Source organism: Apostichopus japonicus, chromosome 6, assembly GCF_037975245.1.
Source record: "Apostichopus japonicus isolate 1M-3 chromosome 6, ASM3797524v1, whole genome shotgun sequence".
NCBI lineage: Eukaryota > Metazoa > Echinodermata > Holothuroidea > Aspidochirotida > Stichopodidae > Apostichopus > Apostichopus japonicus.
Genome location: NC_092566.1, coordinates 17,459,700 through 17,478,286, shown reverse-complemented (window position 1 = coordinate 17,478,286; position 18,587 = coordinate 17,459,700). Strand labels below are relative to the sequence as shown.

General features: G+C 37.8%; 1 protein-coding gene across 1 annotated transcript; it reads left to right on the top strand.

Annotated features, from left to right (window-relative positions):
- The first annotated feature begins 1,225 nt into the window (after positions 1-1,225).
- Positions 1,226-16,968, top strand: LOC139969175 (carboxypeptidase E-like). Its single transcript, XM_071974022.1, has 7 exons — positions 1,226-1,627; positions 9,434-9,630; positions 11,552-11,737; positions 12,038-12,335; positions 12,578-12,717; positions 14,463-14,562; positions 15,727-16,968. Exons 1-7 carry the CDS (start codon positions 1,381-1,383, stop codon positions 15,936-15,938), a joined length of 1,380 nt encoding a protein of 459 aa, XP_071830123.1. The 5' UTR covers positions 1,226-1,380; the 3' UTR covers positions 15,939-16,968.
- The last annotated feature ends 1,619 nt before the right edge of the window (positions 16,969-18,587 follow it).

The window sequence follows — 18,587 nt, the reverse complement described above, 5'->3', positions numbered from 1 at the left end:
TTTGTTACAGGCTTGGATATTTTTTTCATGGAAAATTGACTGACTTTGGCAAAGGTAACGGGTTGCACTTACTCTAAGACTACGTATATATAATATTGTTCGACGATGGCAGCGTTGATCGCACATTTGGTTCATTAGTTATCAACCAGTAATTATTTAACTGTTTCGATTGACTGAATGTCAACAATTAACAGCCATTGACCAAGCAGTCAACAGAAGCCCCATTTCTCGTAGGCCCTACAAGAAATTCAGTTGCTGACACTGTTCTCATTCAACGTCGCTGAGTTAGGTTCCAAAATGAGTCAATGGCAGTCTGCTTGCACGCTTTCGCGCAGTCGGGGTGCGTGGCCAGCACCATCAGGTCACTCAGGCGTGCTTGGGGACATGCTCGTCCGCAACGAATTCTTCACAAACTTTAACGCCGAAAAGCTGCGCTCGCATGAGCAGGAAGTGACTGGCAGGGTGAGAATTGGCTGATAGGCACGAGCGACGTTAAGAAAATCCGCAACGACCATCAAAGAGCAATTGACAATTTAGTCTTCTTTTAGATTTCAAAACACTTTTTTTTTAAAATTATGACAACATTTTATGACACCTTTGACAAAATTTGGGGGGGGGGGGGCTGTGCCCCCCGGGCCCCAATGGGCACGACGCCACTGCTTGTTCCCACGAATGATTTTGACTAGTATAATATCTACTCTCTTGCAGTTTCTTCATAATTTTCTGATATATAAAAAAAAAATTGTTTTATTGTTTGCTGAAGATAACATGTGCCAGAAAATTAATTAATTAATTTGGCTTGCCACATTAATGTCTGCGCTAGTGAAAACTTTGAACAATTGGTATGTTGACATTTAGGGCCAATTTCAGATTTAGAAATGCAAAACAATTTCCAACTTCTCCTACAAATATTTAATAGCATGAAACGTAGGAAAAGTTCTTCACCTTTACCAAATATAAATAACTTTAGAACATCACGCGAATCTGGTTGAATCCTGCTTACATGGTTAAACCATGGAGCTATAAACCTGGTTTATAGCTCCATGGTTAAACGAATAACCATAAAACTATAGTGATGCAAATTCATTTATATGGACCAGTTAGTCAATCACTGACGTCAGATATCACCAACAGTATAGTAACATCCGTATCCGCTCAGCGCACTATGTAATTATATATAGTGTATTTTACGACTGTCCATATGCTTGTAGTAGTAGTTGAACGTACAGTATTGCATGCATAGTCTTTACACGTTATCAGCGATCGCGCAAACAAGCCACATAATTTTTGTACTGAACTTCTATCGAAATCAGACATTTAAAACAAAATCTAAAGGTGACATTCCTTGTGAAGTGGTAAAGGACAATCAGAGTAACCAATATGAGGGTTTTCTGCTCTCTATTGGGGGTATTCTCCCTGGTTTTGGCAACCTCCAGTGATGGTGGATTTTCAGTAGAAGATCATGATTGGGTTTACCAAGATCATGATCAAATGACACAGATCCTACACGATGTCAATGCAGATTGTCCAGAAATTACGCGAGTGTACAGCCTTTCTATACCGAGCGTAGAAGGGAGGGAACTCATAGCTATCGAGATATCCAGCAATCCAGGGGTTCATGAAGTTGGTGAGATACAAATATAGTCCTAGACCTATTATTAGTATTATTACTATTAGCCTGTGTCAGTGCAGGACAAATATAGGGTCTCGGTCTGTTACTTGTTAGCATAGGCTACAGTGTAGGCCTAGGCCTAGGCTACATTTGTATGTATGTATGTAAATTTTAGATCCTGCAAACAGGAACTCGCGATGAAGCCATCATTGGCTTATCAAAGCCGCAAGCTGACCGAAGTCAGTCTCTTAGATTCATATTTTAACGTCCATGATTATGAATTGTCAATTTGTAGGGTTTCTTTTATGGTATTAATGGTACTAATTTAGAATCCGTACCATTCGACTAACCCTACTTCCTAACCCCTAACCCTATTCCCTACTTTCTAACCCTACTCCCTAACTCCTATTCCCTACTTTCTAACCCTAATTCCTAACCCCTAACCCTACTCCCTTACCCTACTTCCTAACCCATATTCCCTGCCCCTAGCTAGCCCTAATTCCTAACCCCTATACGTTCTTAATCATATGGTACAGATTCTAAAGTTAGGCCCAACTTGTATTTGTTATAGTACTTCAGACCACTACCCCAATTCATGTTGTTAGTATATCCATTGTATTTCATACCTATTGCTAATGCCATAGGCTACCCATCAATTTAAAAAAAAAATGCAGGTTTAGTCTCTAGGCAACAGTATGACATATCTCACAAAAAGTAAAAAAACATCTATACTATAGTTAAGAAAACATGTACAGTACCAACCATGGAAGTCACGTGACATGTTCCTCATTACTATGCCTAGACTAGCCCATTTGGTTCCCCGGTTTGTGTCCGATTAATGTTTTTAGCTCTACCAATTGTGTAGCAAAGACAGGACACCTTTTCTTTTTAAACTTGCTCAATCAAATCGATTGTGTTATTATTTAAAACTCAAGAATAAAGAAGAAAGATGTGGAGATTGATTGCATAATGGGACTTTAAGAATAATTTGTGTTGATATGCTCAAGGTAGAGTGAAGTAAGGTTGTGAATTGTGAGTAGGTCCACCAACCCTCAGTTAACATTCATGACTTTACGGTTTTTGTTAACTTTTGTGAACAATCAGCATTCATGACATAAATTTATCAAGAAGGCATAGTGTGGACTTTTACGCTAGTATGAAATACTTAGTTTTCAGACCTACTGAAGCCCTCTAGGCTTAGTCTATGAATGTCAAGTCACAGAAGGTTCACTTCTTGCAGGAATTGACATATGAAAGCAAAACTATTAATGTAATTACAAGCCTATTGTTTTACATCACTACTCTGCACAAAGCGCGCAGTTTATCGGAAGTACTGCACTGTACTTAATCAAGCCCAAAATGATAAAATTGTATGTGAAGTCTGTACAATATATTTGCCAGTACTGTACAGTAGACTATGTCAGTATATATTTAATTACTGAAGCTACCCTAATTCAGTACCCCTACTGATTGATAACAATGCCAAAACACCTCTAAATCAACAGCAACAAGTATCATTACCTCCCCCCCCCCCCCCGCCGCCAAGATCAATACTGATGCGAAGACCACACGTGGCAGGCGACCCGATAACCTGTTTAATGTTTAAATACTCACCAGTTGAAGGATTAGACAAAAATTGTAGATCTTGAGAAAGCCCTGACTTTTATTATTTTAAAAAGCTACTAAGTTGAGACATGGCTGTTTGGTTACTTAAGTTACAAGTATCATCAATAATTTCTCTCATCGGTTCGGAACCAAGAATTGGTCACGTTAGTTATATAATAGAACATTGCACAATTCAAACTTTGACATAAATAAGATTAATAATTATATAAATTTATAAATGAATGTATATATACTTACCGTATTGTTAAGTGTGGTATTGTGCAGGCCTTCCAGTAGTGCAATAACTTGTTCATTTTTCATTTTTCTCAACTCGCCAACTGTATTGTCACAAGGAATTTTGTTCAAAATTTTTGTAGCAGTTTTGAAAGCTGTGAATTTTGTCTAGAGCTGATAAAGTTCTATGTTTCCTATGTACAAAATTGCTATGTACATCTTTGCATTCGTACGGCAATTACAGTAGCTAATACTGTGTAGCATTTTGCGATGCGATGTACTGGATAAATTATTCCCAGCATCTAGTCTGCTATAATATTTGCCAAATGTTTTCAAATACTCCTTCCTACTATACTGTAGATACTCTACTTGTCCTCCCCTTTCAATTGATATCCATTGACGAAGGTTAAAGTAGACATCAGACAATAAGTATTAATGTCTGTAAAATGTTTGGTGAGGTCACTGAGGTGTCCACCATCCCTCCCTCTCTCCTCCCCCCCTCTTCCTCCACCCCACCTTCTCCCCGCTGCACATTTTTAAATGTTTGTAGCATAAAATTAGACATACTGTACAGAACAATTCTTCAAGTTCAGTATTGCCATGGTATAAATGTGTATAGTATAGTCTGTGTTTCAATTCATGGATTCATGACGAGAAACTTGTGCCCCATCCATACGTACTGTAAACTATGTACAGTAAATGTAACCAATGGAAAAGAAGGAAGGGGAGGGGAGGGTTCAACGGGATTGGCTGTGCTATAACTAATGTTACCACATTTTGTAGCTTATTCAGTAGTTACAGAAAATCAGAGTGCATGCAGAGGTGAGACAGGTAAGTACCATCATGTGTAAATTGATAGTTAGTAGGTCCAGCAAGTGATTTCAGTGTTTGTTTCGTTATTTGCGTGGGTGGAAATGGAGTATTAAAATCAGGCGGGAAATAACTAGATTTACAGCATGTTCTGTAGTCTAAACGTCTGTACTGTACTAAATTATTAAACTTGAATCATTCCTTTCATACCGGTCTCCTATAACCACAAACTGGTAACATTCTTACATTCCCCTCCTCCCTCCCCCTCCCTCCCCCCTCCAATGTCCCTTTAAGATCATGACCCTCCTCCTTCTGAATGACAGAATCTATGGTACAGAAAAAAATAATATATATAATAATCTAGTTTGTTACAGTACCATTCACAGGTCCTACAGTGTGTTTTTTCCAGTGTATTCTCATAAGTATTTTGTTTCACGGTGTGTGTGAACTACAATTGCTTTCATAAAGTAACTGCCAAAGGCCCAGATCCCATACCTAACAATTCGAAAGGGATAATTTCCATTAATCAAATACAAAATTTTAATGTCCTGTTCATGAAGGGCAAATATTAGTACAAGGGCCGTTCATGTCACATTATTTACATTAGTGTATGTACTATGTATACACAATCTTGTCAGTCGACAATGGCCTCCCAACTAGTGCACATATCTTGAAAAATCTGTCGACCAAAGAATTCGCAATACACTTCTTTTGGAAATGCCAAAGGGTAACATATGTTCCACGTTGAAAGCACAAGGATAGAGTTTAAGTATAGTCTTATATGTAAGAGTCTTATAGAGTTTACATATATATATCGACATTGCATATAATGTCAGAAAGATTCACAATGTAATTCACTACCAGCAACACTACCAGCAACACAGTGAAGTCATTTCGGATTTGTCATCCTTGAAAAGGTACAGGAAATGCAATATATACAGGAAATCATGATATATAGATCTTTCAAACTGGTGAGATTATTTTTCAGTGGATTTGAAGTAGTTAATTAATTAGAACTTTTTAAGCTAAAGTAGGCCATCCTTGGCAAGGTACAGGAAATGCAATGCATGATGATAGATCTTTCAAACTTGTGAGATTAGTTTTCAGTGGATTCAAAGCAGTTAATTAATTAGAACTTTTCAAGCTAAAGTTGGTCAAGGTCAGCCATTCTTTGTCAACTAATGGCCAGTATTTAATTCTCTCTCTACCTGTCTTTTACAGTATACATACTGTATAGATTTCGATCCACCTACAGTACAGTAGCTCTTATAACAACTTTTAACATACTGTACTTGCACTGCACCCCACAATGACCAGGCACAACACTACCCTTTTCTTACCAAATCTACAATTTGATATGCGTATAAATTTGCTTTAAAATGTAAATCATTTCATGAAAGTTAAAAAATTTATAAAAAATATTCTGTATTGTAAGATGTGTCAGAAAGCCAAATGTTTATTGTTATTTATTTTTTATTTCAAATTGATGTCAATTAAATGAATCATAAACAATTTTGTTTATCATGACCTGCTGGAACAATGATAGCCACTGAGATTAAATATACCAGCATATTTTATTAATTTTAATAATAATAAAGTAAGCAAGTAAATAAACTTGTATTTAAAAGCAATGATGAAGCAATGTTTTCTAGATCAGAGCAATTAACTGTTTTTTTCCTGTAACCTATATTATGATCAGACCTTACAAAATGTACATAGTGTAACTTCAGTCTCGTTGAAGTAAGATCTATTTCTTAGAGCTGTACCCTGTTGTAACTGTACGACTGTTTTGTACCACTCCTGCACCCCTCCTGCACCCTTTACACTTAACTACACAGTGCCGTCCGGTGGTAAAATTATACAAGTTATTAAATATCAGTGCAAAACTGGTGAAGTGTGCCGGTTTGACTCTACATACCAATGCCTGCAGTGCCCTGCACTGTAAGTTATGTGTGTACCGTACCGTGCTATCGTACTTCAAGCCTGGCCACGGTACAATAATCAGAAGCCGTAGAACTGTGAGATCACACACCACTCAACTCCACTCTGACGTAGGTTGGAAAGAGACGGTTGCCATGGGAATCAAATTTTCTCCTCATTAAAAAGAGACCTTATATTGTTATTCCATGCTGTCGAGGACAAGGGGTACTGACGTTTAATGCAAACATTGTGTGAATTAGCGAAGTTAATTGCGTTATATCAGAATTTGTCAGAGTACAGAAATTTGATGTTATTGATATATATATTTGGTAATATAGGGATATAGTGTGGTAATTACATGCATTATAAAGTACAGTATGTGCCAAGCATATATATACAGTAGCTTGGCACTACAGTATGTGTTACACGGCCTCTTAAATGTTTATATGCAGTATGTTAGTATGTGTTTAAATAAATGTAACATATACTGTACTGTGTCTAGATTGTTACAGTAGACCAGTATGCTACTGTAGTATAAATGTTGTGTAACACTGCATCAATAAACAAGCATTTACAGTACTGTACTCGTACAGTATAGAGGTCAAAAGAAAACTTTCAGCATTTCATCAAATTTTGTGTTGCAGCTTTGAAGGTTCTGTATTTTGTCCCTTTGAAAATACTAAGGTTTCTGTGTACAAAAACTGCTATACTGTACATACTTGAATAACAATTTGACCATTTTGGACAAGTATCATAATGCAATGCTATACTGGGGTGGGGGGATTATTCCCTGGGGGTAGAGAGGTTTGAACTGTGCTGTACTTGAAATCTAAAACAACTTAAAGTTAAGTCAGTAGATTTACTGTGACTTCAGTACGTAGTACATGCACTAGGAGTAACTTGCTAAACTTTATGGTCATTTTCTTGTGAGCTGATAGAATTTGCTGAATTTCATTTGTTTTGAAATGACATTATACTGTACTTAACTTTGTACAGTACAGTACTGTAGGTACACTGTATATTATAAACTTAACCATCACATTATACTAAAGAAGTACTCGCTTTACCAGTTTGCTGTAAAATCAAAGACACCGTTCTTACTTGTTTCAGTTTTGTAAGCTTAAATTAAGCCTGGATTTAGTGGTTTTACTGGTCATTGAAGTGATCGTCATTCTCAATCTCACTGTTGTGGATTTCGAATTCCAAGATTTGAATCTGAAGAGATTCTGCCGGTTTTGAGCATTATAAATTTAAATCGACTCTGGAGAGGTAAACGAGACCTTCAGCTGATGTAAAAGTCATTCCCTGCAGGCAACAGAGATGAAGATGTGTGACTAAAACGTGCAGCTTTCAACAGATATGTTGCGGTATTTGACATTTAGAACCAGAGTGTAATTAGCTTTTTACATTCCAGTTTTAACTGTGTCATAAATATGTCAAACTCATTAGTAGGAGTTTGGGAGCTTTTAGTGAGCTGTCACTAAATACAATGAATCATTAACTGGTACAGTAAACATCACCCACGCAGATAGATTTTGAGAAAGTACTTGAAACGGAAATGTAGGGGGGGGGGGAGAGAAAGAAAATAATGCTGCCTTATTTGGTCATATTTTTTTATCACTGGCATTCTGATGCAACCATTGACTAAATTAAAGAATACAAAAAGCTATTTGAATGTAAAAGATCCCAATAATGAGCTATTTGTCTTAGTAAGGCTTAATTGTCAGCACTCAGCGGGCCTCTTTTGCATCATAAACTTCTTTGGGAGGGGGAAGGAAAAAATGTGTGCTGTGGGGCAGGTTTTTGGCAAACCAACAAAACAAGGTTACTTCTTTTTCTCCTTCCTCAAAATGACAGTAAAAGGAGAATTATTCACCTCTCCACTCCCTCCATCTACCCCTTTGTTGCCCATCCCACCCACCAAATTATTTCCAAATGAAAAATATAACATTTATACCCCCCTCCCCGCACACCTTGTCTACCTTCCAGGCAGGAAAACAAATAGGAGGAATCTAAATTTGTCAACTTCAATGATTGATTTTAAATTTTAAAAAAGTCTTTGTTTATTTCTATCTTTGTTCATGGTTGTTTAATTATGCATCTTTTGGAATATTAAAAGAATGACATCAAGAGACAAATGCATTTCAACAAATGTAGTCTTATGTCCACACTTCCCAAACTGTTATAATTATATGTGTACATCTGCTGTTGTTTGAAGTTAGCTTTCTGAGAGTGTGCGATCAGTTACAATCAAACAAACTCTTTATCAGCAATTATAACAGAGTACATGCACAGTTTACGGTAGCATATGCCCATTAAAAGCCCCATTGACTTACACACGAAATCACAATAGTAATGTGGTCTCTAAGTCTAGATAGAAGTTCTCACTTGCTTAACGCTACCCATCACCGGATAGCTGACAAGTTGGCCTTTGTGGCACCATCAATCTTCTGTATCATGACCATGTAGATTTTTTGCTATCCGAGCCGGAAGATTTCGTCACTTGTAAACAAACCTCTTCACTCAGTAGTAAACAATTTTGTGTACGCTGCTCCTGGGAGGCCTAAAGGGGTCTAAAATTGCCTCAATTGACCCAATTTTCTACCACATGTACTTCCATTAATGCTCTTCAACATGCAAGCAACAAAAAACTAGATCATGATTGATAACAGGTCAAAAAACATTTCTCCTGCTGCTTTTTGGCACTTTTCCTGAAGGGGAACAATCAAGCGTGTGGATAATAGGTGTATGCCGCCTTATAGATGTTTGCCGCCTTATAGGTGTATATACCCAATAGGTACACCTAATACACCTAATAGGTGTATGCCACCTTATAATCCTTATGGGTCAGTTGTCTAGCCTTCTCTACCTTGGAATATCACAACATCGTTTGCCAAGGAAACGTTTCGAAAGCAAGGGTCCTGTTTAATAGGTAAAGTCTGTTAAAGCAGGGTTCCTGTTTAAGTGGTAAAGTCTCTTAAAGCAGGGGGACTTGTTTAAGTGGTAAAGTCTCTTAAAGCAGGGCTCCTTTTAAGTGGTAAAGTCTTTTAAAGCAGGGTCCTGTTAAAGTGGTTTAGTCTGTTAAAGCAGGGGTCCTGTTTAAGTGATTAATTGGACTGCACCTCTGCTAACACACTGGCAGGTCAACCTCAGTTTATACAGTATATACCTCATCATTTTTTCAGCTCGTAGAAATGGTCCAAACCCTGCATTGATTTTAATACCCGTTATGTACTTGTTTCTTCGTTACAGGTGAACCAGAGTTTAAATATGTCGGCAACATGCATGGAAACGAAGCCGTGGGTCGTCAGCTGCTACTCACGCTGCCCGAGTATTTCTGCAAGGAGTACAAGAATGGTAACAAGCGGATACAGTGGCTGGTCAATAACACCCGCATCCACATCCTCCCGACCATGAATCCGGACGGATTCGCAAAGGCTCTCAAACAGGTTAGAGTTTAAACACACTGTACATAGTAGTGACCTGAATGAAAGATGGGTAAATAATATCAGGGATGAGCCTGGGGTAAAAAAAAATTGCGGTATAGGCTCCAGTTTGTGTATGCTACAGTGTGTTAGGATAATAGTTTTTGTCCCCGAGGTAGAAGAGAAATCACGGATATTCCGCGAATTTGAAGAAAAAGCTCATGCCTGTAATATAGAACTGTGTCTGTAAAAGTGACAATGTCAAATGGGAGATGTCACGACGTGAAATTGTCTGTCGTTGACACGTGAAATTCTATGAATCGTTCAGTAACATGAATCAGGCCTGCCGTTGTCGCGTGGTATCCTAGCAGCCATGAAGCCAGATGGAAGGTTTTTGCCACATACATATCAAAGTAAAAGCTGTCTGAAAGCACCAAAATTAATTTTTCAAAGCCAAATTGAAAATAAGTTTATATATTACAAAATTTGACTGTTGAATATAAGTTTTCTATATATAAAAGTAAAGTTGTCTGAAAGCACCAAATTAATTGTTTTCAAAGCCATATTGAAAAAAAGTTTATATTATAAATTTGACTTGTTATAAGTTTAAAGTGTATATATATAAAAGTAAAGCTGTCTGAAAGAACCAAGTTAATTTTCAAAGGAAAAATGTAAATAAGTTTATATTTCTTACAAATCTTACAAACTTTCATTTATGTGCAGAATATCTCACTTAAACTGTAAACCAAATTCACAGCATTGAGATACCCCTCCGTACTGTGGTACAACCAACAAAAAAGATGTCATAATTTATAAGATATTGGTATAATAATGGTATTGCTTCCGATTTCTTTCATACTGTACTCATATCGCTGACAGTTTAAAAAAAAATGAATCTCCAGCCTAATTATTCCTAAATATGAAGGAGGGTACACTTCAAAATGAATTCAAAATGACTGTTGATTCAGTAAGAGGCCTGTACAGTAAGTTACAGTACTTGTATGTTAGGTTTCCCAAATATTCCCCAGAGGGTTTCTTTCGGTCAAGCCTTTGCACTTCTTGTGTTGTCCTCGGAAGCCTTTTTCTTCACCGGCACATCAGATGGTCTAGTTTTACCAATTGTCAATGTGTATGTACAGCAACAGGGGTGAACTTAAGACATCCTGGAGCAGTCACCACTTGACTTTAACTTGACCCTTTACTTTATATCATCTTCTTCCTGTGTAGGGAACGGTGTTGTGACTTAAAATTGTCACGAGGATGATAGCCTTTATCTTTGAGCTGTTTCAAGTTGCTTGAAATTTACTTCGCTCCTCGCTTACCTGTCTCCTCACAACCTTAGCACCTCATTCTACCGTGTCTAGTGTGCCCTGGTAATCTTTTAACACTGTGCACCCTCAGTGACCGGCTCCTCCGGTCGTTGCCCTTCCTTCTCATTCTACCATCCAAAGTGTTTAGACATGAGTTTTTGTAGTGGATACCAAATCTTACGGAAATTGCCCGCAATACATTGGATTTTTACCTTCTATACATCTTTTGGGATTTCAGAACGTTCTACAGTCTTTTACAGCCTGATAAGTATCCTTTTCTTATAAAGGGAGGGAGTTTGGGGGCTGTTTTTAGTGTGCGACCCACGCCCATGTGTTCGTTTTTGAGTAGCATAACTTTCTCAGGTAGTAGTTCCGCGAAACTGCTTTGTGCGTTTCCGCCAGCTTCCAGTAAGTTTTATGATATTGATGAACTTTTGGGCTGGCATGTTGTGTTGATGTTTGTCATAGTCTGGCAGTGGTACTTGACTTAAGACTGTCAAAGGAAGAATGATGTGAAAGAAGCAGAAAACATGATGTATTTAACTTGAGAACTGGGTTTTCATTGGTCAGTTCAAAAATATTGTTTTTTATCATTGGTCAGTTCAAACATACTGTTCTTTTTCTTTAATGGTCAGTTAAAAGAAGAATCGACTAATGATTGGTTGGTTGGTCGCACAAATGCTAACGACAAAGATCTGAATAGAAACTTTCCTGACTTGGATAGAGTTTTATTTGGAGACAAACGGAACTGCTTTAATTTTGACCACACCCGTAGACACGGACCTAACAACCACATCGAAGCAGTTACCGGCAGATTGAAGGTAAGTATGCACTGTATTGTGTTTAAACTGGTGTGTGAGGAATCTGTTATTAGCACAGTGAATGTAAGTATTCACTGTAATTTGCTAAACTGGTGTGTGAGGAAGTTGTTACCAGCACATAGTATTCATAGTATGGTGATTAACTGGTGTGTGAAGAATCTGTTACCAGCGCAGTGAATGTTACAAGTATTCTATGTTTGGTGTTTAACTGGTGTGTGAGGAAGCTGTTACCAGCACAGTGAATATATATTGTGCATATAACAAAACAAACTAAAAAAAATATTCTTGGTTCATCTCCAGCTTGAACCTGAAACAGAAGCAGTTATAGAGTGGCTGCAGGAGTACCCGTTTGTTCTATCAGCAAACTTGCACGGTGGTGACATCGTAGCCAACTACCCCTACGATGATAGCTGCACTGGGAAGAAGGGCTTTTCGGTGTCGCCCGACAACGACGTATTCCGCTTCCTGGCACTGAGCTACTCCCAGTGGCATCCGGTCATGTCACAGCAAGGCAACAAGGCGGCCTGCACTGACATGGGCTCACAGCTGTTCCCAGATGGCATCACTAATGGAGCAGAATGGTATCCATTAAGTGGCGGTAAGTCCGTGGCGAGGTGGCGATAATTGGGAAGTGATAAAGGATAATAGTAGGCAGTGTTCACACTGGAAAACGAGCAGAGGATCATGTCTGGTTTTGGATCCCCTGTTTAGATAACATCCTCTCAGTATGAACACTCATATGAGATTTGAGGAGGCCAGATGCCAGTCACTCGCAACAAAATCTTACTACTGGGATTTTGTTGGTACATCATAGTTCTTCTTTAATCTCCTCCTTTCTAGGTATGCAAGATTACAACTACCTCCACACCAATACCTTCGAGCTGACCATAGAGTTGAGCTGCGTGAAGATGCCTCCCGAGAGTGAACTCCAACAGTACTGGTTGGATAACTTGAACTCACTGCTGCATTACATCAGAATGGTAGGTTTAGGCAGACGATCCACCCAAACCAGTCACTCCTTCACGCTGTGCCTGGAGCCCTTCGAGAGCCCTTAATGCTCCTGTCATCCTCTTCTTTCATCTTACCTCCCTTTTAATGATTCTGTTTTGCTCTATTCATTGCTGTCTCATTCGTCCAGTTTGTCTGTCAGTCCGTGTCTCTTAACGTGTCCTTAGGTGTTTTCGTTTCAGTTAACCTCTAAAGAAGAATCTGCTAAGATAGAAACGTCAGGCCCCTCTCACTTTTGACAGAATTTATCTATTTATCTGTCGCTGCGCCTTCTCTTTGGAACGAACTCCCATTTCACGTTTGTGACTCTCCCTCCCTTTGTATTTTCAAGAGACAACTTAAAACATTTCTGTTTGATTCCTAGTTTCTTTTTTTTTCTTGGTTTCCTTTGTCTCTTTCCTACTTTGTAAAGCGCTTTGAAACGCAGTATTAAGCGCTATATAGATGTAATTTGTTATTATTATTATGCTGGCTTTTTTGCGACAGTATGTAAGCAGATTGCTAACAGTTCTCTCTGTCTCCCTCCCTCTCTCGTTGATTCTAAGCAGAGCTGAAATCGAAATTAATTATATCAAATCAAATTTGTTCCAGTTCTAAAGTAATGGATGGAAGTTACTGACAAGCTTCCATAAGTTTGCAAGAGGATAGTGTCGTAAATAGCAGTTTATAATCAAGTTTGGTTGCTTTCTGTCTCTGTCACGCACAGACCACATGGGAATGATTTCTCTGACAGTGGGGTGACCCACGATAGGTTGTACAAGTAAATTTACAGACATTGACTTCAAAATCAGGATTTTTAGTATCTTCATAACAAGGTGATAGAGTCACATTCTGATGGCATACTTCATAACAAAGATGACAGAGATGAAAAAAGTTTCATGACAGTGTATCTAGCAAGAGTTGAATAAGTGTCATCATCGCCTTGGCAACTGAGCTGAAACATGGCTTTGCCTTCATTCATTGCAATGCACAAATCACTCATCCATAAAAGGAACTCTAGCCTCAAGAACTCTTACATTGTAGTGATGTTCCTTATGTCAGAGGTCTTTGATCATGGAAGCAGGTATTCCAAACATCAAGAAGACATTGACTGCAAGATTAACTCTCACTGTACATAATCAACTATTTATTTATTTATTTATAACAAAATAAAAATAAAATAAAACTGTTAGCAAACAGCTTATCCACTAGAGAGCCTGTGTAAGAAAATATGTAAAAGTAAGTTGGCCTGACGTTATGATCCTAGCAGGATCTTCTTCAAAGGCTAAAATGACAAGTAACAGTACTAGAAGGGAAAAAAACACACCCAGAATACAGACAGGTTAATGAGCATGGTGAACACAAAGAGATAGATGTAAGGGGATTAGTAAACAAGGGATGGAGAGAAGAAAGAAAGAAACCAGCAGGGGAAGAGGAGAGGTAGGAGATAAACTGTTGAGGGACAAAGAGAGGATTAAGGGAAGGGGGTAGGGTATAAGCTGGCGAGGGACAAAGGCAGAAAGGTGTGGAGGAAAAAGGGTAGCCATGAGAAGAGAAGTGATGTGGGTGGGGGAACAAGGGTAGAAGGTGGGGGGACAGAAGACAATTATTTATAACAATAAAACAGTTTGATTTTTTTTTTATTTTGGTAACTCAGCAACTTACACTGAGACCGAACATTTAAACGTTCCCTGATTACTTTTTGTTTCTTTTCCATTGTTTTTTTTCCATTGTTTAGACTCACATCGGTATCAAGGGCATTGTAGTCGATGAAGAAGGCAACGGCATTCCGAACGCAAACATTAATGTCGCGGGCATAGATCATGACATCACCACTGGTAAGTACCCATCATGCCTCGAGCCAACAACTTATACCCAGAAATACTGGCGACGCTTTTATGATACAATGGACAGATCTATCTGTTGGCAACACTGTATAACCATTGCATATTCCTGAAAAGTTATACAATCAACAAATATATCACATTTCCTCAAATCTTTTACAATTTGCCCGATACATCACACGTCATGAAATCTGATGGTAAAAACATTTTTTAAGTCCCTGCCAGAGGCAGATGGAATGTTTGGCAATGGTGACCTTGTGTGTTTGTGTGACGCTTGTAAACACAGCAACTCAAAAAGTTCAAGATGGATGAACTTCATATTTAGTATGTGGATCCGTCTTATTGAGTACAAAGAACCTCATTCTTTGCTGTGAAGTTCAATTGTCATTTGGGGTCAACAGAGGTCAATTTCTGGGATAACTCAAAAAGTACATCTTTGTTGAACTTTGTAAATGGTATGCAGATCCAGCTTGATGAGTGCAAGCACCCTATTGAAATTGGTGGTCAACATTTATGTCAAAGCCTGAAAACCTTGTAAACACGATAACTCAAGAAAGTACATCTTTCTTGAACTGAAAACTTTGTTATGTTGATCCAGCTTGGTGAGTGCAACAACCCTATTGATGTTGGTAGAGGTCAAATGTCACATGAGGTCAACAGATGTCAAAGTCTGAAAACCTATTAAATAGGATAACCCCAAAATTAAAGCTACAATTAATCTGTGAATTCTCCAATGATTTTCATTTGGTGAACATAGTTTGGTAAACTCAGTTCAGACAGTTTTGAGAAAGGGCTGAGCAACAACACATAGGCATCCAGGAAATGAAACCTTTTTCACACAGTGTTTCTTTAACCCCCTCATAAGGGCTCTTATCAGTTTTCACCCTCTGAGTTTCAAGGGGTCAACAGGTCATCTCAATTGGGTACAAAAGTTGGCTCAAGGGGTCAACAGGTTATATCGAGCTCTCAAACTTTGGCCATTCTCTCTGTGATTTATGCAAGATGACTTTTGCTTTGGAATCACAAAGCCACCTGGCTTTCTGGTTATTTATAAGATTGATTTTGGTGGTACACAGGACTGCTAACTAGTGCTATCCTTTCATCATTTAACCCTCACCTGCCGTCTTAGTTACACTGCCCTCTATATTCCAATTGCAGCACTCGACGGCGATTACTGGCGTCTCCTGACCAGCGGTGCCTACAGGGTCACCGCATCCGCGGATGGCTACAGCTCCGAGACCAAAACCTGCTATGTTGCCGAGATGGAGACTGCATCCATCTGCAACTTTGAGCTTCGTCCCAGCAACGAAATCCCCAAGACTGTCAAGGGGTTCGACGAGCGACTGGAGAATCTGCTAAACCAACTCTAGTGTATTCACATAGTCTGTGAATAAGTTTTTTTCCTCGTTCATTCCATCAGTGTGTTACCTCCACATAGTTTATTGGTGCCCTCTCGTCTTTCATGTATGGGAATGTAAACGTGTTGTCTCTACAAAATATCAGTCTTAGGGTCAATAATTGCAGCAGCTATAAGGATCAGGTGTCACAGATTTTTTTTTTTTTATTAGATCAGTTAGTATCGAACTATTACAAAATTATCTTGCAGGATACATTTCGGTGCTAGATGATAAAAGTTTTTCGATGTCAGACACATGTCCAATGTACTTTATAAGATTCCATAAACACTGGCATAGTGCCCATTCTATCGAGAGAATGCTCTTCGAATCTTAACATCATCTAGTTTTAAGAAGTAGAATGGAAAATCTCAAAGCAACAAGAAGGCAGTTTCTTAACTGGAATCAAGCAACCAACCAACCTGTATAGTCAAAGTTGATTCCAGTGGCATCAAATTCATTCCCATACATGAAAGAAATGTGAACCTTGTGTTTAGCTTAATAGCCCCACCGTTTGTGAACCTTTAGAAAAGAAAATATGCAGCATTATAGTTTTTGTAGATAAAGAGAGTTTAATGTTGCCTTGAATGTATTGTGATCAATTGTGTTCAGTTATTCAGTGGATGTTGGGGAAGATGAGGGTGTGGAGGGTGGGGGGGTGAGGAAATGGGGGGGTGACTTTTCCTAGTTCTCATCATGTGACATTGCTACATGTTTGTCAAGGTTAATTTTGAAGATACTTAATGCATATAAATATTTACGATCAAACTTGTCGCAAATATTCTCCACCATACTGAGGAAGTTTGAATTGAAAGGAAACTATTTGTAGTTGTTGTTGTGATTTGAGAAGCTCAAAGACGGCAGACTCTTGGACTGCGAAATCTCCATCTTCAATAAAATATTTGACTTGTTGAGATGGCCCATCTGCTAGATGGATCAACTTTGTTAAGGAATGATGATATCCAAGAGGCACTTGGTTTGATTACAGGGAGTTAAAAAAAAAACCCAATAAAACAACGGGAAGGTTAGCTTGTTTTAGCAGTGACCAGAAGACGTGTGTTAAGCATGGAGTGAAATCATAGCATGACAATTTATGGTGTTGTTTACCATACATCGAGGAGGGAGAGTTTTTTTGAAGATAAAACAACTCAATATACAGGAGGCTGAATATTCTGGTGTCTTTAATATTTTATAATCTTATTTATTTGTCTTTAGTTTTAAGGAACAATACAAACATGTAGTTAAAACAAACACAGTGGGAGGAATATGGAAGTAAATGAAAGCTAAAGAAAATTGTTTAGGTTAAATACTTCAGGCTTAATACTTAGAGAAACAACCTAATTATCTTGATCGCTTACGGTAAGTTTCTGATATTCAAGATTATTGTCGCTCACTTTTACCCTCTCATCATGATTGGAGATTTGCGATTTTTAGGAACTATGAAATAGAACTATTTGATACTCAGGTCACAAAAGTCTGCACACGTATATAATTGTAGATTTTGATTTTATGAAATTATAGAAATAGAATTATTTGATACCTAGATCACAAGTCTACACATCTGGTCTGTGACAGACAACTGAGAAATTGAGGCCAAACTAAACAAACAAATTGATTGAGTGTGATGTTTGGACCTCTTACTCTTTACCTACATTTGTCTTATAATGTATCGTACCCGTGAGTCGAAATGTATAAACTTACAGCATGATACACTTAACGTATAAAAAGAATTATGAATATCCGATCATCCAGATATCACTGAATCGCAGAAGGTACAGATAATGTAGGCTTCACTGTAATCAATTACTTAACATGTCTCTCACTCTTGTTTTATTTATTTATTTTCTATTTTTTTTTATTGGTGTAAGGTCACTTTAAAGGTCACTTAAAAGATGCAGATTAAATCAGGATATGTCTTATGAAAAGGCTGATGAACCAATTTTGCAGTTAATCATTCCATTTATGATTAAAATTGATATGAGCATATTCTTTTCCCTGCATATTACATTTCAAGTACTTTCAAAGCAACTCCCACCATGTAAGTTGGCAAGCGAAAAGGTGATTTCTCATAATCTCATGCATACAATCAAAGTGAGCATAGTCCTAGAAAAGTGTTTTCATTCACTTGGGTAAAAAAAAATTATTTTTGGAGAAATTTTTGTTTTTGTGGGAACAGGTCGGGAGGAGTTATACTGAGTGGAAGATCATGTTAGAAGATTCATATACTATTGTTGAACAGTTATATTATGTTAAATGTTTCTATATGTTTTGTTGGAAAACTAAGTACATTTATTATTGAAAGGTAAATCATAAAAGTAAGCTTTGTGGTATTATAATAAATGGAAGAAGTTTATTTTTCTGGTGAGATTGTAGCCGTAATAATAATTTTTTAGCATACATTTTTTTTTTTTGAGCTTTAAGGCAATTTTCAGATGAACGCTTAGTGTAAAGAATGGATAAATATATATTTATGGTCGTAGTTAACTTTAAAATGAAACCTCTTTCTCTTTCTCTTTTGACTTTGCAGTTACCATGTGAATCTCTCATGCTAATTTGATTACATTAATCTATCGAAAGTAAGCCGCAAACCTTTTGTGAATTGTTGTCAGAGATGATTTATCGTTA

Bases quoted from the DNA above. Each gene is read 5' to 3' on its own strand.
- LOC139969175 (XM_071974022.1), top strand. From the start codon at position 1,381: ATGAGGGTTTTCTGCTCTCTATTGGGGGTATTCTCCCTGGTTTTGGCA. The intron at 1,628-9,433 runs GTGAGATACAAA...TCTTCGTTACAG, and splicing joins TCCAGGGGTTCATGAAGTTG to GTGAACCAGAGTTTAAATAT. The intron at 14,563-15,726 runs GTAAGTACCCAT...TTCCAATTGCAG, and splicing joins AGATCATGACATCACCACTG to CACTCGACGGCGATTACTGG.